General features: G+C 42.1%; 1 protein-coding gene across 3 annotated transcripts in view; it reads left to right on the forward strand.

The window, feature by feature from the left end:
- FILIP1 (filamin A interacting protein 1) overlaps window positions 1-25,966 on the forward strand; it is an 82,547-nt gene that overhangs the window by 33,644 nt on the left and 22,937 nt on the right. For all 3 annotated transcript variants that reach the window (XM_048495702.1, XM_048495703.1, XM_048495704.1), the window contains exons 3-4: window positions 16,566-16,739; window positions 17,920-18,098. In XM_048495702.1, the coding sequence (XP_048351659.1) occupies window positions 16,566-16,739; window positions 17,920-18,098 (353 nt within the window). The remainder of the gene's footprint in view (window positions 1-16,565; window positions 16,740-17,919; window positions 18,099-25,966) is intronic.

Consider the following 25,966-nt stretch of genomic DNA (forward strand, 5'->3'; position numbering starts at 1 on the left):
AATGTAGCCCCATCTACTATTAGCTCCCATTGGAAACAATGGGGGATGAGGCACCCACTTTGGGAGTCCATAACTTTGGACCCCCTAAACCAAACATCACCAAACCTGGCTGGTATCAGTAAGAGATTATACTGATGATACCACCCAGGTTTGGTGAAGTTTAGTTCAAGGGGTCCAAAGTTACGGAACCTCAAAATGTAGCCCCATCTACTATTAGCTCCCATTGGAAACAATTGGGGATGAGGCACCCACTTTGGGGGTCCATAACTTTGGACCCGCTGAACCAAACTTTACCAAATTTGGGTGGTATCATCAGGAGCATCTCTTGAAAAATCCCTGAAATTTTGGTGCCACTAGCCTAAAAACTGTATCCCCTGGCGGCCGACAAAGTAAAAACCCTAAAATATTTTTAAAATACACCTGACTCCCGTATAAGTCGAGGGGGAAGGGGGGGCTTTTTCAGCACAAAAAAGTGCTGAAAAATTTGATTTATATGCGAGTATATATGGTACTTACTGGAAGTGACAAAGGGTACAGGGGAGCTTTAGGGATCCCAGAAACTCAAAGGTACAGCTCTGGAGTTTCTGGTGATTTCTAGACCTACCCGTTATCCCTTACAATATGAACATAAAGTTACATTTTTTAAAAAATCTATTATGATGCTGTCTTCAACCCTCCTCCTCCTGAAAGGTTGGACCAGGACCATATCAAGTTGGGAAAGTGGCAGGGGTTGTAGGCTGAAGTCTTCACATGGGCTGTGATCACAATTCAAAGCTGGAACCCCACATGCAGCAATTGAGAAGAATCTAAGGCTCATTCCGCACATGCAGAATAATGCACTTTCAAACTGCTTTCAATGCTCTTTGAAGCTGTGCGGAATGGCAAAATCCACTTGCAAACAGTTGTGGAAGTGGTTTGAAGATGCAGTATTTTGCGTGTGCGGAAGGGGCCTAAATGTCATATCTGACTCTTTAATAGGAGGGCATCCCAGACCACCATATACATTCCATAAACTGAGTGGATCAGCCAGTTTTTAAGGAAAAAGAAACCTGGGTCTAGAAATTTGACTGGAACAGAAAGGGTAAACTTCCCCATCTTTTGCTTAGTATGAGATTATCTGCAGCTGTTTGTTTTGATAGTAGAGATGCCAGGCAACTGCCTGGAACCTCCATGAGATTTCTGGCCAAATCTCAGACCAGAAATAATATATAGCGACACATATCACATCTGCCTGAAAACGACTGTCTTCAACAGATGTGACATTGTGCATTGCCAGATGTCATTTTTCCCTTGGCTTTTTCTCCTGATACTCAGAGGAGCAAGGGATAGTAGGAGGACCCATTTGCAAATGGTTCTCCCTATTGCTTCTATAAAGTTGTAGATATGCTGATACTGAACTATATAAATCTATCTTTTTACATACATTTATTGTATATTGTAAGTAAAAACATCTGAATTTTTTTAAAGGACTGTGTATATTTGTCTAACAGTTCAGAGTCACTAAGTGCAATCTAAGAACACTTTCCTTGGAATAAACCCCACTGAAACAACCTGAGTAGGACTCAGAGTAGACTTGCCTAGGATTGCTTGTGAAAAACAGTTAAACTTTGAACCAGAATGTGACAAGCCTTTTTTTTCCCTACTGAGGGGACACACACAGCTTCCTAACATTTTTGGGATCCAGGTTTGTTTTGGGGACCACAGCCTTCTAACATTTTTGGGATCCAGGCTTGTTTTGAACTATAAACCTTCCCCTAAGTTTCCAGGTGTTCTGCAGGTAACGAGTGAATAGGCTTTAGGTTTGCTGCCTTGAGGTAAGGTTTGCTGCCTTGAGGTAAGTTTTGCCCCCTGTGCCAACCCCAGATGACCCCTCAGTCATCTCCTTTCCTTCACAGGCAGTTGTCCGTCCATACTGTGGTCCGTTCTCCTGGGCAGAACTGAAGAGCCTAGGCCTCCCACCTGCATGCCCCGGAGCTGTCCCTGTGACCCAGTGCTGAGGGTCCCTTTAAGAGCTGGCAATTGGGACGGTGCCGGGCAGAGGTGTTAGGCCATCTGTTGGCTGGAACACACATGCAGGTTGGGCTGACTGTCCTTCTTGGGCCTCCCTCACCTGTCCAACTCCCCCCCCCCCGGCCATCCCTTGCAACTTCTGGCCCCACTGCTGGTGAGGTGGCTGGGAAGTCCTCTGCAGCCTGAGCGACAAGCCCTGCTGCTTCTGCTTCTATGCGTCGTTCCCCGCCGCTGTACCTAGCTCTGCCACTAAGGATGAGGCTGAGGCTGACGGCAGCTTCTGCAGTGTGCTGGGTGGTCCCCGCCAATCAGCTAGTTCAGGGCAAGTGTGGGACTGGGCAGCAAGTACAGGATGGCAGCAAGAAAAATTTGGACAGGTGCACATGGAGATTATTGAGATCCCGTAGGCTAGATTAATATATAAACAACTAAGATGTATTTATTTATAGGTTGGTTTAAAAGAATGAACCAGCTGCACAGATCTCCTTGTAGATAAAGGAGCAACCTTGTGGAGGCACATACATTTAAACTGTAGTGGTGTAGTGGTGTGCATTACGCGTGTACGTGTAGTGGTGTGCATTACGCAAAGCCAAAATGAGAAAAACCCTGGAAAAATACTTTTGTTTATCCTGAAAAATGGTGGCAATTTAAGGGAGCCAAAATGCGATCCTGAATTATAACGAATTTCAGCATTATTTGGGACGCTTCAGCCATACCAGTATTTTAAAACAACTCTCCCACTCCCTCTCCCCTCCCATCCCCTCACTCCCCTGCTGACTGGATCTTGGAAATAGCAGCTGAATTAGAGCTGAATGCTGGGCTTGCTGCCTCTGAACAACACCTGGGGTTTGGAGGCAGATGGATTTTTTTGAGTTTGGGTATAATTTCTGGGACAACTAAAATTTCTGGGACTATTAAACCCAAACTAGAAAAATACTGCAAAAATAATACACATCCCTAGTTAAGACTTCAGAGTACTTTTGTGCTTTATAGTGTACTTTTCTATAATGCTTTCAGACACAAAGCCCCTTAGGTTGGATACACTCACACACAGGACTGCATTCACACCAGCTCGCTCTTTCCTAAGAGTCAGACTAAATAGTACAAGGTCTACTGATCACTAGAGACAGGCGTAACAATCATGGAATCATAGAGTTGGAAGAGACCACAAGGGCCATCGTCTAACTCCCTGCCATGCAGGAACACACAATCAAAGCACTCCTGACAGATGGCCATCCAGCCTCTGTTTAAAAACCTCCAAAGGAGACTCGACCACTCTCCGAGGCAGTGAATTCCACTGTCGAACAGCCCTGACAGTCAGAAAGTTCTTCCTAATGTTTAGGCAGAATCTCTTTTCCTGCACTTTGAATACATTATTCCGTACTCTGGAGCAGCAGAAAAAAAGTTTGCTCCTATTCCAACATGACATCCCTTCAAATATTAAAACATAGCTATCATGTCCTCCCTTAACCTTCGCTTCTTCAGACTACACACCCCCAGCTCCCTAAGTCTCTCTTCGTAGGGCATGGATTCCAGACCTTTTACTATTTTTGTTGCCTTCCTTTGGACATGTTTCAGCTTGTCAATATCCATCTAAAATTGCAGTGCCCAGAACTGAACTTAATACTCTAGGTGAGGTCTGACCAATGTAGATACAATTACTTCCTTAGATTTAGACACTATACTCTTATTGATGCATCCCAGAATTGTATTGGCTTTTTTGGCTGCCATATCACACTGCTGACTCATGTTCAGTTTGTGGTCTACTAAGACTCCCAGATCCATTTCACGTGTATGGTTGTCAAGCCTGGTGTCACCCATCCTATATCTGTGTATTTCATTTTTTCTGCCTAAGTGTAGTACCTTATATTTATCTCTGTTGAAATTCATTTTGTTAGTTTTGGCCCAGCTCTCTAATCTGTCCAGATCATTTTGAATCCTGCCCCTGCCCTCCAGGGTATTAGCTATCCCTCCTAATTTGGCATCATCTGCAAATTTGATTGACATACCCTCTATTTCATTATCCAAGTAATTGATAAAAATATTAAATAGCACTGGGCCCAGGACAGAACCCTGTGGCACTCCACTACTCACTTCTCTCCAGGATTAAAATGAGCTATTGATGAGTACTCTTTGTGTTCGACCTGTCACCCAATTACAAATTCATCTAACAGTTGCATTGTCTAGTCCACATCTTTCCAGCTTACTTGCAAGAATATCATGGGACACCTTGTCAGAGGCCTTATCAAAATCAAGGTATGCTACGTCCACAGCATTTCTTTCATCTACCAAGTTTGTCACTCAATCAAAAAATAGATAAGATTAGTCTGGCATGACTTGTTTTTGAGAAACTCATATTGATTTTTAATGATCACATTATTCCCCTCCAAGTGCTTACAGACTGTCTCCTTAATGATCTGCTCTAGAATCTTTCCTGGTATTGATGTCAGGCTGACTGGGCGGTAGTTGTTTGGGTCCTCTTTTTCCTTTTTTTGAAGATGGATAGCTGTCCTCCAGTTCACTGGGACTTCTCCTGTTCTCCAGGAGTTCTCAAAGATTGTAACAAGCAGTTCTGAGATTACTTCTGCCAGTTCTTTTAATACCTTGGGATGTAGTTCATCAGGCCCTAGAGATTTGAATTCATTTGAAGTATTCAGGTATTCCTGTACTAGATTCATTTCCCCCCCAGTTGAGCACTGTTTTTCTTTTGGGAAAAAAACGAGGCAAAGAAGGTGTTGAATAGTTCTGCCTTTTCTCCGTCCCCTGTTAAAATTTCACCATTTTCTCCATGCAGTAGACATAACCAAAAAAGCCCTTTTTATTGAATTTCCTTCCTTTTCCATTTCTTGTACATGTCCCTTTTATATCCTAGCTCCCTTAAGAGTTCTTTAGACATCCATCCTGGTTTTTTTAGACACCTCCAATTTTTTCTCCTCATTGGAACTGTCTGAAATTGTGCCTTCAAGATTTCACTTTTAAGAAACTCCCATCCATCTTGTACTCCCTTCTCTTTTAATATTCTTAACCATGGGATCACACCCAGTAGTTTCATAAGTTTACTGAAATCAGCTTTCTTAAAGTCTAGAATGCATTTTGACTAGACTTGGCACCCATTATGCCTATTAAAGGTCTCAGTAACAACAGACTTGGCATCCCCTTTCCATTGTATAATGCACTCCAGGAGAACATGGTTCCACCGAAGGACCCTACAACTTCCACCCCATTAACCAGGTTATCATTGTTGGTTAGGAGCAGATCTAAAATAGTCAATGCCCTTGTTGCCTCGTCCATGTTCTGGATCATGAAATTGTCTGCAAGGCAAGTGAGGAAATTGTTGGACTTGGCAGAGTTGGACTTGGCAGAGTTGGACTCCCAGCCCATATCTGGAAAATTGAAATCTCTCATTACTTCTATATCACTTCTTTGTGAAAGTTTGGTCACCTGCTCCAGGAAGGCATCATCCAACTCTTCAGTCCGGCTTGGGGGTCTGTAATAGACCCCAACAGTGAGATCACTGTTGTTTTTCTCCCCCTTCATTTTTACCCAGATGCTCTCAACCTGGTTCCCAGGATTTAAGACATGGACCTGCTCACAGGTGTAATCAGTCCTGACATATCGTGCTACTCCACTGCCTTTCCTAGTTGATCTATTTCTCTGGAATTATTTCCCTCAATTATTTCATTCCAGTCAAGAGATTCATCCCATTAGGTTTTAGTGATGCCTAACATATCATATTGATTATGCCATTTTAAGAGTTCAGTGCAACCTGATTATTACCCATGCTTTGAGCATTAGTGTGGAGACATCTAAGGCTTTGGTTCATGCCCTGTGGGTGCTTATTTAAGGTTTTATCCCCTTCACTGCTTGGTTTTTGAACTATTCACTCAGTTCTCTCTAGTACTAGGTGAACTCCTTCCCACTTGAATATTGTCTCCCTCCCCACTTCACTCAGTTTAAAGCCCTCCTGATAAAATTTGTCAATCTCCTAGCAAAAATGCTCTTCCCTACAGCCATGAGGTGTAACCCATCCCCTGCCAGTAGTTCCTCTTCATGAAACCGCAGACCATGGTCCAAGAAGCCAAAACGTTCCTGCAAAAATTGCTACTGAAGAAACTGCTAAATTGCTACTGAAGAAACTTCAGCTGTGGCTTTCCCACTCTGGTCCAAAGCCTCTTTGGGAGTGGTGGTGGGGGGGCATCACTTTGGTGTGACAGTCCACCTCCACCCCCACTATGGATGGGGCTGTAGAAAAACCAGAAAGTCACATGGTCAGTCCCTCCAGTCAAAAGGCTCAGATAGAAGGTGACATGAGAGATGTCTGCCTGAAACTCTGCAGAGTTCTTGTCAGTGAGAATGACCAATACTGACTTTGACAGTCCAATGGTCTGACTCGATTTAAAGCATTTTTGTGTCTTTATATTTATTGGGAAAATGTAGCACTGGAAATTTTCTGGAAAACTTCTATATTATGATTTTGTCTCATAATGTAATAATAATACCTCAGTCTAGTACATTTATGCATATTATAAACTCAATTTGATTGCTGCCTTGGAACTGAAGCACGGAGGCTGTTCTCTCATCATACAACAGAAGATAATGGCCATGTTACAAGCTATGGAAAAATTTCCAACACTGCAAACCTAACAGAAACTAAGACTGGAATGCTTCTAATTATTTTATGGTGTGATATTTCATAGATAGGCAAGGTTAAAGCAAGAGCAGATACTGGCTGATGTTGGTAGTATATGAACACTTGAAGAAAGGAAGATTGGCTGGAATGGAATTCATCGTGTGTCTTTCATTCTGTTACGTTACTACTCTAAAAGGGGGTATGTATCTTCTGATCTTTCATTCAGTAACTGTTTGAGCAAAACACATTCCTAATAAAAATTAATTTTAATGAAAACAAAAACTAATATAAATCACAAGAACCTTTCTTGTTTGTGAAAGGCTTATGGATTAAAGGCTCCACCTATTGGTCAATTGAGGCGCAACAAGTATAAGATTCTCACTTGCATTGCGTGTTGGAGCTTTTATCTAGCTCTGGCCGTTTATGCACGGCCCAAATACGACGGCCTGGGGGCGGTAAAAACGCCGCCCCCAGGCCGCCGTTCAATAAGCCGCTGCTGCAACGCTATAGCCATCTACCTGAATGCGCTTCCTTCCCGCTATATGACCTCAGGTCGCTTCTAAACAACAACCTTTAAAGGGTTGTTGTTGAGAGGAGCTGCTTCGGCGGGCGCTGGTGCTTAACCGGGCTTCAGGAAGATGCCTTTCCTTTTTAACGCTGCACAGAAAGTTCGCCACACTGTCCTCCTCACCTCCAGGGGTCGGAGGGCAGCGTGGGCGAACTGCGACGCCCCGCAGGCGACGAGAAGGACACGGTAAGTGGGAGGGAGGAGGGGGAACAGGCGGCTCCGTGCGGAGCCGCCTGCCTTCTGCCGGCCTCCCCCTCGCCTGCTCGCACGCTTCCGTGCGAGCAGGCTCCCGCCCCCACGCCGGCGAAACTCTCGCCGGCGTGGGGGCGACTGGAGGCCGTGCATAAACGGCCTCTGCCGTAACATTATTGATTAAACAAAAATTATGTGTGATGGACTGCAAAATCATCTGAACACATTCACTCAATCACTAACACCATAAAAAGGCTTTGCAAACATATATTACTATTTTGGGGAAAAATAAACTTCCATAGCAAATAGCCAGACATCTCCAAAGATGACAGTTGAGATCAACTAATGCCAAAACAATTATCTGATTTGTGAATTTACAGCAAGTATACAATTGCACTATACTTTACAAATCCTATTGGAACAAGATCTGAATGGGATTGTGGATAGCCATTTTCAAATGTTTGCTTGGAGGGCCTAACTCTAGAAGGAGTGAAAAGAAACAGGCAGAATAAATAGATAATCAAAGCCATCAAAACTAATTTCTAGTACATATCCTGTGTCTGGCCAATTTGTAGGCTGCATACAACCCTACCAAAAATGAGGCCTCCTGTTGTACATCTATATTTCATTTTGTACCAAAAAAACTTCAATATACCGTTTCAGGCAGCTTGAGCAGATATGTCTCACTGGACAGTGGGACTTACTTCTTAATTATACATGCTTAGTGTATTGTTGAAGGCTTTCATGGCCAGATTCAACTGTGTGTAACAGACTTCCCTCTGTGATACACCTCTGAAGATGCCAGCCACAGATGCAGGCGAAACGTTAGGAACAAGATCCACCAGACCACGGCCACACAGCCCAGAAAACCCAACAGAACCAGTATACATGCTTAGGTTTGTGCTGCCCCACTTCCCAGCTGTACTCCATAAGATTTCCTGTTGTAATCCTGGAGTCTGTGACACAATATATAATGTAGATATTACCTCTACTTAGGAAAAACTTTGTGAAGCAAATGGAGGATACTATTGTTTATGGTTTAATGTAGCCTCTCTACATGCAGTGGTTTCTGATGGACAACAGAAAAGAACTGTTTTATACTGGGGTGCTGTGTGGTTTCCGGACTGTATGGCCGTGTTCTAGTAGCATTCTCTCCTGACGTTTCGCCTGCATCTGTGGCTGGCATCTGAAGATGCCAGCCACAGATGCAGGTGAAACGTCAGGAGAGAATGATGCTAGAACACGGCCATACAGCCTGGAAACTGCACAGCACCCCAGTGATTCCGGCTTGAAAGCCTTCGACAATACACTGTTTTACACTGCTTACTTTCCCTAAGAACCACCCCCCCCCAAATTTCTACCACAGATCCTTAAAAGAAGAAGTGTATAGCAAGTAGGAATCAAACCAAATATTAATGCCTCAGATCTCTGTGTTGTACACAGTAGGGGTATCTATATAAATACAGTTGCTTTCTCTCTAGTTCTGTATCTAAATCTTGAACTTAAGGGGATTGATGATGGTAGTACAAACAGTACTTGGTAAGCAGTAGTGGATTAAAAGTGAGGAATACTTCCTTAGCATAACCAGTGTTCCCCCTAGGGCACCAAGTCTTTCTGTAAGTCTCCAGACAGTGATAAAGAAAAGAATGGGGATGCTCTATTACACTCACTGCAACCCCCCCCCCTCCAAATCATATGTACGTAATAATCTACATGTGGGTAAATTTGGCCATGAAATCATTTCTAACAGCTGGTTGCAGGAAACCCCAGGTCATCTAGCTTATCCATTGTGGTATCTTCTTTCCTGGAGCATGTTAAGACATATTTCCACATGCTTTGATTTGTGGGCATAATCTGCAGTGACCTTTGGGGTTTGCTTCTTCTGCTGCCAAGGATTATGGCACCATAGGCTTCTGTAACCTCTCCCTTGGTGTGATAATACAGAACTCCAGAAATGCTATCTTTCAACCCTTTAAAAGTCTGAAAACATCAAGCAGAGTTGAGTTAATTCCCTGTCATGGGAATTTGCTGTCCCAGGGCCAAACTACAGATAATGAATTATGTCAGTGAAAGGCTCTGGTGGCCTGTTCTCTTCAGAACAAAGTGACATCATCATGTAGCTCTCTGGCAATAAAGCTGTGAAGGCAGGAAATAATGGACAGATGTCTCCCAGTGCTCATTTGATCTTTTTCAAAGCTTGGGGCAAGAGGTAATAAAGTGAGACTCCTCTACATCTTTGCAACTGTCACCTCTGCATTTTGTTTCTAAACCCAGGGGACTGATGTTCTCAGTCCCCACTGGAAATGTATTTATATGAACTATCACACAGACTGAAGAGTAGAACCAGCTCACTGGCTTAGATCAGCTATTTGCTTAGCTGAGTATCTTGCTTCTGACATCAGATTTTATCTGATATTTTGGGGAAGAACTCATCAGCATGCTACAGTAGAATACCCTATTAACTGCTCTGGCAGATTAATAATTGGGCTGTTCCAAATAAACAGATTCTCGCAGACATCTGTGTAGAAAGTGGCACTTGGCTAGCAATAGCTGAGAACAGAGGGCAAGTGCCAGTGAAGACAGTAGTTTTAATATGAAACTCTGAAGCACTGAAATAGCAGTGCTTAGTAGTTAAGTAATCTCTGTTGTGAATAGGAAGTGAAGCACAACCAGTCCTAACAAGTATACAATGTGCAACAATAATGCAAAATAACCATTGGGAAGTTATGAATATTATTTGTCTGTAAAAACTGTCCTAAACAAGTGATCCAGAGATCAAGCAATATCAATGAACATTTCAGAAAGATACTTTGTTTTTGGATTTAAAAAACTGGGTTACGATTGTTTGCATTGCTAAAAATCATTCCTAAACATGCAAGGTTAACATCATACTTTTTGTTATATTCTAGCTTCCTACTCCGGAACCAAAACGATACTGACACGTAGCAATTTCAGACAACCCACAAGAAAGCCACAAAGGCACCATATATAATTTCTTTTTTTTTCTGAAATAGATAATTAGATGACACAGTGGTAATAAATAGCTCCTGAAATTGTGTCCCTTTAAACAAGAGTCATTTTTGTTACACCAGGACCAGAGAAGCAAGTAGTTTCCCAATAGAGTGATACAACAGGACTTGGTTGTAAAGAAGAACACACAACAAGCATAACAAAGAGGGGTGCATGTAAGAGATGCACATAAGAAAAAAGTATTTGTGTTTTCACTTAAAAACTCAGCTATTATCTTTTGCCATGCCTAGGACCAGGCATCATATGTTTGTCAACTCTGTGTCATAATTTAGTACCCATATTTCTGGACCAGGGACAATTAGAAACAAACACAGAAAATACTACCTATGCTTATTACGGAAACAGTTTGGAAAGTATGAACAACCCATCAAAAGTATGGGTAGGTGGCAGGCTCCATCTGTACATTATCATTCTTGCATCAGTGCAGCGTGCCCTCAGCTACTATGGTATATAGACTTGTGGTGTATATTAGAGCCATAAGCCTCACACCATGAAAATCAATGTGCTTAAGCATGCCTGTTAGACTTTGATTACTGGAATTACTTTCCACTGACAAATGAGAAAGGAAATTTTTGCCAATTTCCTTCTTTTGTCTCAACACGTGGGGTTCCACCCACAGTTTATAGCATAAAATTCATGGTTTCTTACAGATAAAACATTATCCAGTACAGTAACACAAGCTTTGCATACAGATGTGTTGTACAAATGAATCTGAAGTATATCTTAAAACATGCATTGTACTATTCTGAATGTCCCAAAGCTGACAAAATGTTGGGTTTATGTATGTATATTAGCAGAGTAGAACAGAAGAGACAGATTCTCAGTTGCTTTTTATATAAATGAGTTTATTAACTATGAAGAGAAGGTTACATGGAGATAAATTACGAAATCCTTTCTTTCTGGTTACACATCTATATCACTATACATTTGGTTACATCTTGTCTATCGATCTGGTGTCTCCTCATGTCTGCTTCACATGGCATCTGCTCAAAGAAAGGAACAGAATTAACTTTATAACTTCTAGTGTTTGTGCTTATTAGCATGTAAGCAATGGCTATCTACTGATCAACAGCTAATCAATAGGTCATAAAACAGCGATCTCAGCAACTGGTTTAAATACAAACAGTTAACCTTTTTATGACTGAGTTGCAACAGACACTTGAAAATACCAACACAAAAGAGCTTTTTTTGTTCCTACTGTAAGGCACAAGCTTCCGCCGACGACTTAATGCGCTTCAGCTGGGGGGTTGGGTCAATGCGCACATGACGCTGAATTCCCAACCCTGAGGGACCAAGCCATTCACTGAACGGTCCTGCAGAAACGTACCGTGGAAGAACAGCATCTCGCGCTGCGCCTTCGCCCGATTGACTTACCTTCCCTGTGACTGTCCGGTGCGTCGCCGAGGCCAGAGGACACGCCCTCTGCCCTGCGCGACCGCTCCGGAGTCGCAGGGCAGGGGGGGCGTGTCCCCAGGCCTCGGCGATGCGCCAGACGGTCACAGGGAAGGTAGTCAATTGGGAAAGGGGGGAGGGATGGCGCCTTCCAGCCACTGCCGTTCGCACGGCAGAGGTTGGAAGCCGCTGTTTTCCAAAAACAGGGAAACAGCGGCTTCGCACCGCTGGGGAGGAGTGAGGGCGGCCCATGCGAACAGCTCCCTGGGGACGGCATTTTTGCCGTCCCCAGGGCGCTGTATTTGGCCGGTGCGGAAAGGGCCCTAAGAGATAAAAGCTAGTAGATGCCTGACAGCGCTTGTGGCTGAGAACCGCCACCTGAATTTCTCCAGAGGCCCACTGTATGAAGTTTTACTCGTGTTCTTTGTTGAGCCTGTGTGAAAAGCATGCAAAGTCCTTTGGAATTTAGAAAATGTGCTACTGGTATGATCACAACACTGCATGGGGGACCCATGACCTTATCTTATTTCAGCTCCTAGTGTGCAGCATCTGTTGAATTATTAATAAACAGACCAAGTAATACAGGGCCCTCATGTCCAGGGTTTGACAGCTACTTTAATGGAATAATCAGAAGAAAAAATATGGACTTGGTAAACTTTGATTCTCTATTTCATGGTGCTTATGCTGGTATACTTGTAATTGTGCACCATGGAGATTAGCAGATCATACTGGGAAGCAAATAATTCCAGCTGAATTCCCAGTGATTTCAGGGATCACAATTTATGAGTGATATTATTGTTCTCAATGTTATCAAGCTCTATCATAGCTTTTTAGACATTGCTTATTGTACTACTGATATGTCAATATCTGTTGATCAAGAAAGTCTAAGGTAGCATACCAATTATCTGGGAAACAAAGTAGTTACCAGCTCAAAGTCAAGATTAAAATGAAAAAAGAGTGAAATAGTTTGTCTTTATGGGCTACTTACAGTGGACTGAAGAGCCAATGAATTGCCACTTTAATCCAGTACAGAAAGTTTTGGCCAGTGCCCAGACTGCTCTTTTTTATGGTATTATAGCATAATAACTAAGTGGGGATCAGTGCAACTGGAAATAACCAATGAAAGAATACACTGGAAAAGACTCACAGCGATAGCTGGCTAATTCCAATCAAATTTAACAAAACACTTCAGTTGAATTTTGTGGTATGAATTTTGTGTGTGACATCAACAAAACAATAATCAAGAGTACAGTCATGGCATCTGAAATTCAGACCCTATATGCAATAACATGAACAAAACCGGTATATAATTCAATGTTTGCCCACTAAGCTGACTGGAACCTAGATGTGGACCGATGTCCTATTCACTTCAAGGCTAGTGATACCTGTGAACATAAGTGAGAGAATCATACGAGGTCATATATACAATGATTCAAATAAATAAGCTTTCATTTTTCGAATTGGTACCCTGCAGCCAGCCGGTTTGAAATAGAATGTGGACTTTTCTTGATATCTCTGAGTATTAAATACCTGCACCTGGACTTGCTGACCTTACTGTACATAGCCTCGCTCACTCCATCAAGGATGTTTGCAGCAACCAATGTTTCGAGAGCAGACTGCAGTCCCTGACAGTAATTGTCTCTTTCCTCTGCCACAGTTTGATATTTTATGCCAAGCAACATCATGCTTTGTATTTTCTTTTGCAGGCTGTTAAATTGTTGCTGTTATTGACTCCAACATTGACTCCAATCTTTGTACTTTGGAAGAGTAGACTTAAGTACTGTTTGTAGTACATTTATCTCATTTATTTGAATCATTGTATGTGTGACCTCTTTCATCATATGATTCTCTCATGTTCACTGTTACTACTAGCCTTGAAGTGAATACAACACTGATCCACATCCAGGTTCCAGTTAGCTTAGTGGGCATACATTGAACTGCATGTGGGGTTTTTTAATGTTATCGTATGTTGGGTCAGAATTTCAGATACCATTAGCATACACTTGAGTATAGTTCTGTTGATGTCATGCACAATATTCATACCAGAGAATTCAACTGAAGAGTTTTGTTAAACTTTATTGAAATTAGACAGCTATTGCTGCGAGCCTTTTTCAGTATATTCTTTCATTGGTTATTTGCTGCTTTTAAAAAGGAACAGACTATTTCTTATTAATACTTTTAATCCAAAAAAAGCAACTAAATGTAGCATCCTGTGCAGGAGAAATACAACATGCTTCCCTAGCAATTGTATTGTTAAATAACAAGGAATGCCTTTCTAGATCAGATCAAAGTCTACCTTGTCCATCATTCTGTTTCCATCAATGATCAGTCAGATATTTGTGAATGCTCACCAGCAAGGCTTGATGGACCAACAGTAATCTTTTGTTGTTGTTCCCAGTTCTGTTCTGTTTCTCAGAAGAATATTAACCCCGAACAGTGAAGATGGATATTGATAGACGTATTCTTGAATTTGTTGAATCAATCTAAAAAACTTTTGAAGATGTTGGCTTCACAATATCACCATATAAGATAATTATGAAGAGGGGCTGGGGCTGAATAGTACACTGTCTGTTTGATGTATGCAGAAGGTCCTGGGTTCAGCCTCTAGCCTCTCCAGGTAAGAGGATCAGACACTAGTTGATGAGCAAAACCTCTTTCTGAAATTCTGGGGAACTGCTGCCATCATTCAGAATAGTTAAATAAAGAGTGGGATGTAATCAAAATGGTGAATGGAACTGCCATCAAGTCACAAGCAACTTATTGCACCCCAGCAAAGAGTTTTGACAGCAAGTGAGAAACAGAGGTAGTTTGTCATGCCTTCCTCTGCAGTGTCTTTCTTGATGGTTTCCAGTCCAAGAACTGACCCTGCTTAGATCCCCCAAAATGATGAACAGCACTCCAAGATTCTAGAGAAGTTAGAAACTGGGAAATATATTGGTAGGTACCCCATGTAATAATGGTCAGTTACACACAAGGTGTTTTCTGTGTGATGGAGGCAAATGTCCTCTGTGACATGCTTTCTTGTATGGATGTATTTCCTCTACCCCTGCTTTCACTTTCCATTCTCTCTGTGGCAAGCAAATCCATTTATAGCACGATTTTAATTTTGCTTTGCTGCCAGAGTGGGCCAGATTTGACAGTAGGCACAGCTTTGCCCTGGACCTCTTCCTTCCACATGCTGCCAGCCCACCTAGTCTTACTCCCCCTCCCTTGTGCTACTTTGCTCTCTTCCTCCTCACCGTCCTCCCTGTTAACAACTTCTTCCCACAGCTAGTCCTGCCATATCACTTCTATTGCCCATGGCCTTCCCATTCCTGCATATCTTTAGATTACTTAAAAAAAACAATAATATTGATAGATTGATAAATCAATACTAATGCTAGAAAAAGTAAAAATAATAATACTAGTTGGTCAGTCCAAACACCCGATGTGCCCCTGCATTTGATCAACAAACTGGGATGTCTCCAGCCTCATAGTTTTATACACAAGCAATCAATGATTCCAGACCATAGTAGAAAAGCCCAAGAGTTGGGAGATGGATGATCATGAACTTGGGGAGCTTAGCAAATGGCAGTTCACATCGTTCTTTTGCTGTTTTGCAGTTTGCATGTTGCCATTACTACCCCCTAACTTCCCATCATAAAAGACAATCAGTGTTCGAACAAAGTGTACAGATGCCTTTTTAAAGTTGATATAACAATCTATCGATAGATTGATAAATCTGTTGGTAGACTGATAAATCCATCTATTGATAAGATTAAAGATAAAAATTAACAATTATATTTATTTATTTTATTAGTTTTATATCCTGCCCCACCCCTGAAGGGCTCTGGGTGGGTTACAGCATCATGAAACATACATAATTCAAAACATCCTACCACTAAAACTATAAATCCTAATTTAAAACTTTAAAACCAATTACAAAATTATTACAATAACGCTGATTCAGATATAAATTAATCCATCCCACCATTAAAAACAAAGGCATACGAGACCGATAGAGAACCTGTGAAACATCGCCCCCCATGGTTGCAAGCAAATAAGGTGATGGGTAATAATGCTGAACATGCCCCAAAACAAAGACTTCCTGGCCAATTCTCTTTGAAGTCACAAGAACCTCACCATGAGTAATCAGCCAATGAAAGAGAATTGGCTGGCTGAATTAATACTAACACTTAAGAGCTTATGATGAAATGGTAGCAATATAGGGTTGGATCCAGCACAACACTTGCACTTGTGCTAGAGTTCTTGCACAAGTAGAAGTGCAGGAAAAAAGACCACAAGTAGCCTCTTAAGTTTTGTCAAACTAATTGTATCCCCACTTTAGTTGCCACTTGTGCATAGTCTTGGGCAAGTAATTTCAGGGCATTATAATATATAGGGAGAAAGGCTAGTTGTGGCATAAGATCTTCATTGGTGACCTTCATTTTTAGTGCTGAGATATGTACTCTTTCTTCTCACCACTCCCAATTTTATAGATTCCCATCATGTGACATCTAGTCCCCTTTCTAAATGAAAGGGCCCAAAAATCTTTAGCCATTCCTTGATCAGTTCTACTTCTCTATGTGGAGGATGTCCCCATCTTCAGAGAAAAGAGACCTTGTTCTAGTACTAAGAGCTCAGTTGCTGCACAACGAACACAGGATTGTGCTGACAATATTAAAATACCACATAATGCTATTATTTCATTGTGTTAATACTTAGGGGTAGCAATACTAAAAATACTGATGTGCAACCTTGCAGGCTAGAGAAGACGTTATCCACATGCTGAAGACAGAAAAAATCAAGCCTGAAGTTCTGGAGGCACACTATGGATCTGCAGCTCCAGAGAATGTCCTAAGATTACTGCACAGGGATGCTACCCTTGCCCAAGAGAAATCTGTTGCGGAAGATGTCTATGAGAAGCCTATTTCAGAGGTAAGCACCTTTCAAGTAGCTGTAAGAATACTAACTAATTTGAACTTGCATTTGGCCTTCTTTAATACCAATGCACTAGAACAGTTAAGAATGCAGGGTTGGAACCTCCGATTTTCTGCTTCCACGTGACTTTAGCAATATTTTCATATATGACTAACTAAAGCTGATTAACTGTGACCATGGTTCATTGACATCAATGGACATAGAAGGGTCTCACACTGCATTGGATTGCATCTAAAACTAGAAACTAAAGATGCTACTACATTTATTCCTAAACAGAATACACTGATGTTCACATTGTTATGACATTTGTATATAGTCTTAGGAAGTTAGTTAGTTCAACTGACACATGAGAAATTCACTGATCGACCATTCAACATCTTGCTACACATTTGTCCTATATTCACCACAAGATGCCCACCTACATGCTGAGCTGCTGACACTGGTAGATCCGTACTAAGTTTTCCTAACTCTTCTTGATAGAGTGGTCAAGGAAGCATAAGCTCCAGATAACGGTTCAGGGAGGCATTCTTTCTCTCTCCCCTTGTACTTCAGGCAAAGCATCTCACATAAGAAACGTGTTGTAGTTTATTGTTTCACAACCATTAGTAAGTTTGCTATACTATGATGATCCTTTTTAAAAAATGCTCTAAGCACTTTCTGTAATTGTATTGCAAACAAATATCAGACCAGACCTTCAGATTTTATTGACAGTCTTCCATCTGCTTAGGCTGAAACTTCCTTAGGCCTTTATGAGAGCCATTGCTGACTTGGGAAATTCATTAAGAATTGGAGCTCAATGGGGATGTGATGTCATAGAGCCTGCCATCTGAAGCTACCATTTCCTCCGGGGGAACCAATTTCTGTAGCCTGGAGATCAGATGTAATTCTGGTAGAACCCCTGACCTGGAGGCTGGGAACCCTATAAAGTCTCTCATCAAGATCAAACCCTCGGAGCTTCATTGCAGATGAAGCTTGATAGCTCTGATATTTTGACTCTACTTCCTCCGCTGTTGAGTTTGGATGGAAAATATTAAAAAATAATAGAAAGTGTTTTTAAAAATGACTAATGGCTGCTTCTGAGCAGCAGAAGAGGCTATGCCACATTTATGTAAATCCTTTATTTAAAGTCAGCCAATAGCATATCTAACATAGTTCATTTTACATTTCAATAAACCAGCTGGACAGACTTGAAGAAAAACAGAAAGAAACATATCGGCGCATGCTCGAGCAGCTTCTTTTGGCAGAGAAGTGCCATCGGCGCACAGTTTATGAGCTGGAAAACGAGAAGCACAAGCATACAGATTACATGAACAAGAGTGATGACTTTACCAACCTCTTGGAGCAGGAGCGTGAAAGGTGAGCATTAGAGGAGGCCTGCTGAATAAACCCTGTTTTTAGGTCAGACAGGAAATCTTTAATGACATTTTTCAACAGAAATTGAGAATTGTGGTTTTTGTAGGGGAGGGAATTGTTCACCTTTTTGGAAACACATTTCTTTATACCATGTTCCCACCACTCCTAGGCTTGGATCCAGAACAAACGGGAAATTTCCTCCAATTTCCCCACACAATTGCAGATTCCCTCATGTTATTCCTCAGGATTCCCTACCCACCATGAGAAACCATTTGTGGAGATCGCTGGAAACATTAATGTGTGTTCACCAGGACATTAAAAACATGCTGTATGAATCTGACTTCAGGATATACAGTTGAAGAATATTCCATAATGACTTATTTAGTGCTCTTTGTATGTACACTACACATTTATATTGACCGTATAATATTAAGCATCTTTGATTCTCCCAATAAATCTCAAGAATTATAAATTATTCAGAACTTGCCATTAGAAATCTCTACAATGTCTAGGACAGTGATGGTGAACCTTTTCGAGACCAAGTGCCCAAATTGCAACCCAAAACCCACTTATTTATCGCAAAGTGCCAACATGGCGATTTAACTTAAATACTGAGGTTTTAGTTTCGAAAAAACAGTTGGCTCCGAGGCTTGTATTACTCGGTGAAGCTTGGTGAAGCTTGGTGAAGCAACCGTGCATCTCTTTCAATGGGTGAATCACGACCCTAGGAGGGTTTACTCAGAAGCAAGCCCCATTGCCAGCAACCGAGCTTACTCCAAGGTAAAGGATCGTGCCCAGGCCAGCCAAGATGTGTGTGTATGGGTGGGTGGATGGGGGTGATTTTCCACTTCTCCCACATGTCGAACTCCGTGCACGTGTGCCCACAGAAAAGGCTCTGAGTGCCACCTCTGGCACTCGTGCCATAGGTTCGCTACCACTGGTCTAGGATTCCATAGGAATGCAATTTAAGTGAGCAGTAGACTTCAATGACCTCCTGCAAATACCCAGTTTACTGAATTTTCTCATTTTGCCAATAACAATGGTCAATTAAAATTTCACTTATTTTTTATTTCAGCAGATTTTAAATTTGAAGTCTTATGTAAGTGGCCAAATTTATTACTGTTGCATGATATCCATTACATGCTTAAATTACATGATAACTTTAAAAGGGGCTTGGATAGATTTATGGAGGAGAAGTCGATCTATGACTACCAATCTTGATCCTCCTTGATCTGAGATTGCAAATGCCTCAGCAGACCAGGTGCTCGGGAGCAGCAGCAGCAGCAGGCCATTGCTTTCACATCCTGCATGTGAGCTCCCAAAGGCATCTGGTGGGCCACTGCGAGTAGCAGAGTGCTGGTCCAGATGTTCTCTGGTCTGATCCAGCAGGCTTGTTCGTATGTTCTTATGTTCATGTTGTCAAATATTAAAATACCACTGAAAGCCATTTATGAACTGTCATCAGATAACAACACCCTGACGTGTCAACTATAAATGACCTGCACTGCCTTCAAATATTTTTAAGAAAGGGGAAAAAATAGTTTTGGAAATTGTGAAAAACATCCTGGGGGACCATAAGCCTTGGTTCAAGACCTCTGGGAAAGCCTGGTGGCTATCTCAGGGGCCAGCAGCAAGGGCTCGCTTGCAAGTTCTGATGGTAGCCTCAGACAGGGCTGGCACCTTATCATGTTAATGCTCTCCCTGGTCCTACTGGTCCTCCTCTTGTGGTGGCCTTGGCTCCTCATGCTTTCTTTGCACATGTCAAGTCTGTGCCACTAAGCTTGTCCGTCATGATAGTATCCTCGGGAGGTTATAGCGTTCCATAGTTGTGGGACTGCCACTGAAAAGGTCTTCTCTCATATATCTGCCAAATGAGTTTCTTTAGTGTGCATCTGCTCAACTATGTGCTCTGAGCACCCAAAAAATAAAAAGAAAGGAAACAGGGCTATTGGCCACAATGGTCCTGTTTGCTTTGAATCTGTTGCTGTACACATTTGGTTGAAATGGTATTCACAGTCACTGCCAAGGGGAGAAAATGTGCTTGGGGGGCATTTCTGAAATGGCGGGCTATCACACTGGTTGGCAGCTCTGCAAAAATGAAACTGACATGATGTAAGATGGGAAAATGGGCGGCAGAGCAGGAAAAATAAAGCAGTTGGGCACCTGTGCTGTTCCCTCAGTAGCGGGTTTAACCCGCGATTTTTCAAAAACAGTGATTTTGATGTTTTTTGAAAAACCCAGGTTGAAGGAAATAGAATGGGTCAATCCCCCTTTTGGGAAGGGACCCATGCAAGTACTTCCCCAAACCGGGATATTTCCCTTTGTCCCGTTACATTTCTACCTTGCTAGAATCCACCACTGAGACCATTATAGTGCAGATAGAACACATCTGAATGTGCATTCTGATACACTACAGATGCACCTCTGAGTCAGTGCTTCCTGTTGTATCTTACTGTGTTGAAAGATTTTCATTGCTTCACCAGAATATGGCACACAGGAATAGATTTTCTATCTGCTGTTTTAAGTGCCCCCAATCAATGGAAATGATAGAATTTTTGGAGGAAAATGTAAAATTTGACTCCAGGGTTGGCTCCGCTCCAATTAAAATCTGCTCGACATAAATGGTCAATAACCTTACTGGGAAGGACAACTCTGCTAGAGACCTTGGAGAACTGTAGCTAGTCAGACAGATAGACCAATAAGTCTTATTCATTACAATGTGACCTATTATTCTAGTTTTTACTGCCAAATATAATATACCAATAATTTTCAAATGACCCTCTTTTGCAGAGTCCTTGTTTTAAAGGATTTCTCAATGTGATAATCAATCAAAGGTGAAGGGCTCCCGACCCCAACATCTGATCCATCCTCTATTGGTCTCATTTCTCTATTGTAAAGCTTTTTATCCTACACCAATGTGCTCAAGATGCCTTCTGGTAGTCAAAAAGCAACACAATAAAATACAACAGTAGTCCTTTGTGCATTGGGAGACTGGTACCAGTGAGTGCATGGGAGAACTTACTTGATCTTCCTTATCGCTCCATGCAGAAAATTGCAAGTGTATCTTAGCTAAGTACCACCAGCACTTACATGAGTCTCATCTTGAAGGTCAAACTGCTGGAAGTGATTCCATGTTTTCCTACAGCACTGTGACCTGAAACCCTCTTCCTTCATTAAAGCTGCTGGGTTTCAACAATAAATTTTTCCATGACAGAAATAAAAACACATGCTATTTTGCCTCAAAAACCAACTTGACCAACTTGTGTTTTGTTCCACCTCTAAGTATACATATCCAGGGAATTCTCAGATCCCTGAATCTTCTTCTAGAAAAGTTTTCTTTCTGTGACATTTTCTGCCCTCCCCTCTCCATCCCAGCACCCCCAGCAAAGAAAGATTTGGAGAGCTTCTTAGCGGTCTGTTAGAATACATTCCTCTCTCCTTCAGTCATGCTGGCAGTGAGATGCTCCTTGGCTGCTCTTCTGGTGATGTAATCCTAGGATTGCATCACCTGCAAAGGAAACTGATCTGCAAGTAATAAAGAGCACAGCCGCCTTGAAGCAGAAACGGGAGCACTGATGTTGGCGGATTTCAGACATCTTTTTTTCCTTCCTCCTTTTGTGCTTTTGTTGTCCAGGTTTCCTTCTCTCCCTTTTCCCATGAGAAGCAGGCTGTTCAGCCTTTCAAGTTTTCATTTTCTTTCAGTTTATTTCGTATACATGAGATGCAGACAGAGGGTAAAAAAAAAAAGGTCTGCGGAAGCCTGAATTCTGGTCCATCCCCCTCTGATACACTTCAAATCCATGACATTTGTGGTTTAAACAACAAAAATTGTAAAAATGGAAGCAACAGTGAGAGAAGGGTAAGCCATTGAAAATTTTTGCTAGTGGATGATTTAAGCTTACCAAAGATAGGTAGGCCCAAGAACAGGCTAAGTTTATGCAGTGGACATTTTTTTTGTTTTATTTATTCCTTTGCACTGCTGCTCCCCTGTCTCATTCATGCCGTCTCAAACTGCTTTTGCAACTTCAGCATGAGAGTGGGAAAGTGAGAAGGAAATAATCTCAGAGCTCCTTTTGGGACCCAAAACTATTGTCAAAGTTATTTGTATCCACAATACAATGCAATCACATTTATTTAATACATCTCCAGAGGCATAGCAAGGGGGGGGAAAGCTTATGGTGCACTGGTGCGTCCTCCACCCCCATCCCGGAATGCCCCCACTCTGCCCTGGAACGCCCCTGGAATGCTCCTGCCATGCCCTCGCCACACCCCCACAGGAGCGTGCGCCTGGTGCATCGCGCACCCCACTGTCCCCTTGGAGCTACGCCGCTGTACATCTCTGACAGCATTTTAACGTCCAATGCTGAGTTAGCACCACATACAACAGCTGAAAGGCTGTAGGCAAACATGGAATTTAAATCTGTGCTTTATAAAGTTTTTATACAGACAATAGTCTGAGTAAATTTTATTGTTTAGATGTACATATATAAATGTGTGTATGTGTTTTCCTCAAAGTTTTGCCTCTATTTTATCATACAGTCTTTCACCTGCTCTATTTCAATATCATATCATAAGATTAATGTCTTTCTGAGAAATATGTTATTTTTTCATCCAAAAGTAATGTTCTTCAGGCATCCTTCCATTCTAAAATTTTTATATACTGAAATATATTTTTGCATAATTTCCCCCTTCCAACATTTGTAGATCTGTCCTTTTTTTGGATCTAAAATTCCATTCATATCTCCAAAATAGAAATCAAACTCTCTTCTTCCTGAGTTTTGTGTGCGCCCCCCCCCCCCATGGGCGGCCGCTGTGATGCTGGAATCTACCCCCAAACAGCATCACTTTCAATGGTGTTTAAGCTAGGGAGTCCAGATTCTCCTTTTAAATCCACCTTAAAAGGGATAATCTGGGGTCCCCAGTTAAAACAACATTGAAAGTGATGCTGTTTTGGGATGGATTCTCCCCCACCCTTAAACACCATCACTTTCAATGTTTAAACTGGGGACCTCAGATTATCCCTTTAAATTCATGCTGAGGGGGTGGATTTAAAAGGAGAATCGGGAAATTTGGGGGGTGCCTGCTGTCAGGGGTTCAATTGTTAAGCTAGTAGCACCAAACTTTCAGGCTATCTTTAGGAGACTCTCCTGATGATACCACCCAGGTTTGGTGAAGTTTGGTTCAGTGGCTCCAAAGTTATGAACCCTCAAAGGTGTAGCCCCATCTCCTATTAGCTCCCATTGTAAACAATGGGGGATGAGGGCATGCCCTTTGGGAGTCCATAACTTTGGACTCCCTGGACCAAACCTCACCAAGCCTGGGTGGTATCATCAGGAGAGTCTCCCAAAAAATCCCTGAAATATTGGTGCTGCTAGTCTAAAAGTTGTGCCCCCTACAGGCCAAAAACGGAAAAAACACTAAAAATACAAAAAACCGCAAACGGGGACCGAGCTTCAGACATGTATTGGGGGGGGGGGTTGAACCCAGGACCCCCTCTTACCTACATCCTTAGTTTGTGAAACTGTACAAGCCACTAAATGCTTAATGGGATGACTTAGCCCAATACACATGGTCGCATTTGGGAATACAACTTCAGCCTATCTGTTAGGCTCGGGGAGAAAAACCCCTCTTGGAGAACACTGTAGTGTTTTATACCATCTGCCTGGAGCAATCCTGTTTTAAATAAGAACAATGATTAATGCCTGAGGCCAGTTGTTTGGTTTAACTGAGGAAATTTTTCTTAAAGGAAGCATGATGTAAGTAATATAAAATGTGTAGCCTGAAATCATTACACCTTCCAATCTTTCTGTTTCCCCCTCATGTCATCAGCATTCTTTTCCAAATATATGTTATATTTTTCTTCCCCCAATACTTCCCCCAAGAGCCACAATATGACTAATGCAATATATTTTCAAATATATTGAAAACAGCAAGTTTTCCCCCTTTAATTTTGTTTCACATATAAAAGCAGCAGATTTGGGGAGCTCCTTGGTGACCATTAAACATCCAAGAGAAACTTGGACAGATTTGCTAATGATTCTAATTATCAAAAAGTATCATCTCTGAACACAAGAAGAAAGTCTGGAAGTTAATTACAGCAAGATTTGTAGTACTTTATTTATGGAGGATGCCTTTTGATTTGTGCTGTTTTCATGACAGTAAGGAAACACAGTCTCAAGAGAAGTGTTTTGTTTTGTTTTTCTAACAGAAGCATCTAATTTTATTTGGAGAGTTTTAAGCAATGTAGCCATGGGATTGGGGTAGAGTTGTTGATTACATCTTTGCTGCAAATTCCTGCCCTTGAGAAAATGAACACAAGAAGAGGCAAAAAAGGGAACCTGCTTTGAAGACAGGAGCTGAATTCTAGAACATAACAAATACTAAGAAAGATGGGGAAAGTGTCCATGATGTGAATTCAACAGATGAAGAGTTTGCCATCACTAAATTCCAGTGATGAGAGAAATGTCAGCATCATGAATTCCTCTACTTATACAGAGAGAGAGAGAGAGAGAGAGAGAGAGAGAGAGAGAGAGAGAGAGAGATGGATGGATCCAGGCCTATATGAGAACAAATGTAAAGAGTAGGTTTTGGGCGTCCATAACTTTGCTGCCCCTGGACCAAACATCACCAAACTTGGGTGGTATCATCAGGGCAGTCTCTGGATGATGCCCTGAAATCATGGTGCCGCTAGCTTTAAAAATGCGCTCCCTGCAGGCCAAAAAACATCAAAAATACCCTCCAAAAGCCCAAATACCTTGCATTCGCATTTGTTCATATTTGGGCAGGACATAATTGGACAATTTTTGTCCAAATGTGCCCAAATTTGTCCAGATTCCAGCCAAATCTGCTATTTGTTTAATCTGAATCTCCCTCAAAAGTGATGCTGTTTCAGGGTGGGGGAGAATCCACCCCCAAACAGCATCACTTTCAATTTTGTTTTAACCGGGGACCCCAGATTCTCCCTTTAAGGTGGATTTAAAAGAAGAATATGAGCTCCTTAGTTTAAGCACCATTGAAAGTGATGGTGTTTGGGGGTGGATTCCACTGGAGGTGTTTTGTGAGAGATGATGCTGACATTTGTTTGGTAAATGTTTTGCTGGGGGTGATTTGTGAGAGATTTACATGCTTAATACCGACTTGCACTGGCTTGGAGTTGTTTCTCAGGCTAACAACCTACCTCATAGGGTTGTTGTGATTAGGAAATTAGGAAAAGAGTTGGTGGGGAGAGAGCCATGTATGTTTTGCTGGGAGTGGGAGGTGTTTTGTGAGCTGGTACAAAAAATCATTGTTTGGTCACGGTGGGAGAGGGTGGCCGCCCATACGCCGGGCTGGGGGGGGGGGCAACTCAGGTTTTGTCCCCGGGCGCCAGTTTGCCTAGGTACGCCCCTGACTTGGGCAGATGGACTGTATGGCATGATGTTCCATTGAAGTCCCTCCCCTCTCCCAGCTCTACTTTCCTCAGGCTCCAGCCCCCAAATCCCCAGGTATTCTCCAACCCAGAGCTGGCAACCCTACTAACAGGTCAGGTATGTAAGGTTGCCAATGTCCAGGTGGGGCCTGGAGTTCTCCCAGAATCACAATCCATTTCCAGACTGTAGAGATCAGTTCTCATGGGAAAAAATGACAGCTTCTTTGGCATCACATCCCCGCTGAGCTCCTTCTCCTCCCTAAACCCCAGATCTCCAGGAATTTCACAAGCTGGATCAGGCAACCCCAGGGGCTGACTGAACTTGCCATAGAGTGATCCTGTGTTCCCAGGAGTCCTCCTGCAGCTGCAAATATTACGTTGCAGCTTTCTCTTAAATACATTCAACAGTTGCCCTTTTAAATTGCCTAAATGTAAAACTTGACAAGCTAAAGGCCCTGCCCTT

Source organism: Sphaerodactylus townsendi, linkage group LG01, assembly GCF_021028975.2.
Source record: "Sphaerodactylus townsendi isolate TG3544 linkage group LG01, MPM_Stown_v2.3, whole genome shotgun sequence".
NCBI classification, from domain to species: domain Eukaryota; kingdom Metazoa; phylum Chordata; class Lepidosauria; order Squamata; family Sphaerodactylidae; genus Sphaerodactylus; species Sphaerodactylus townsendi.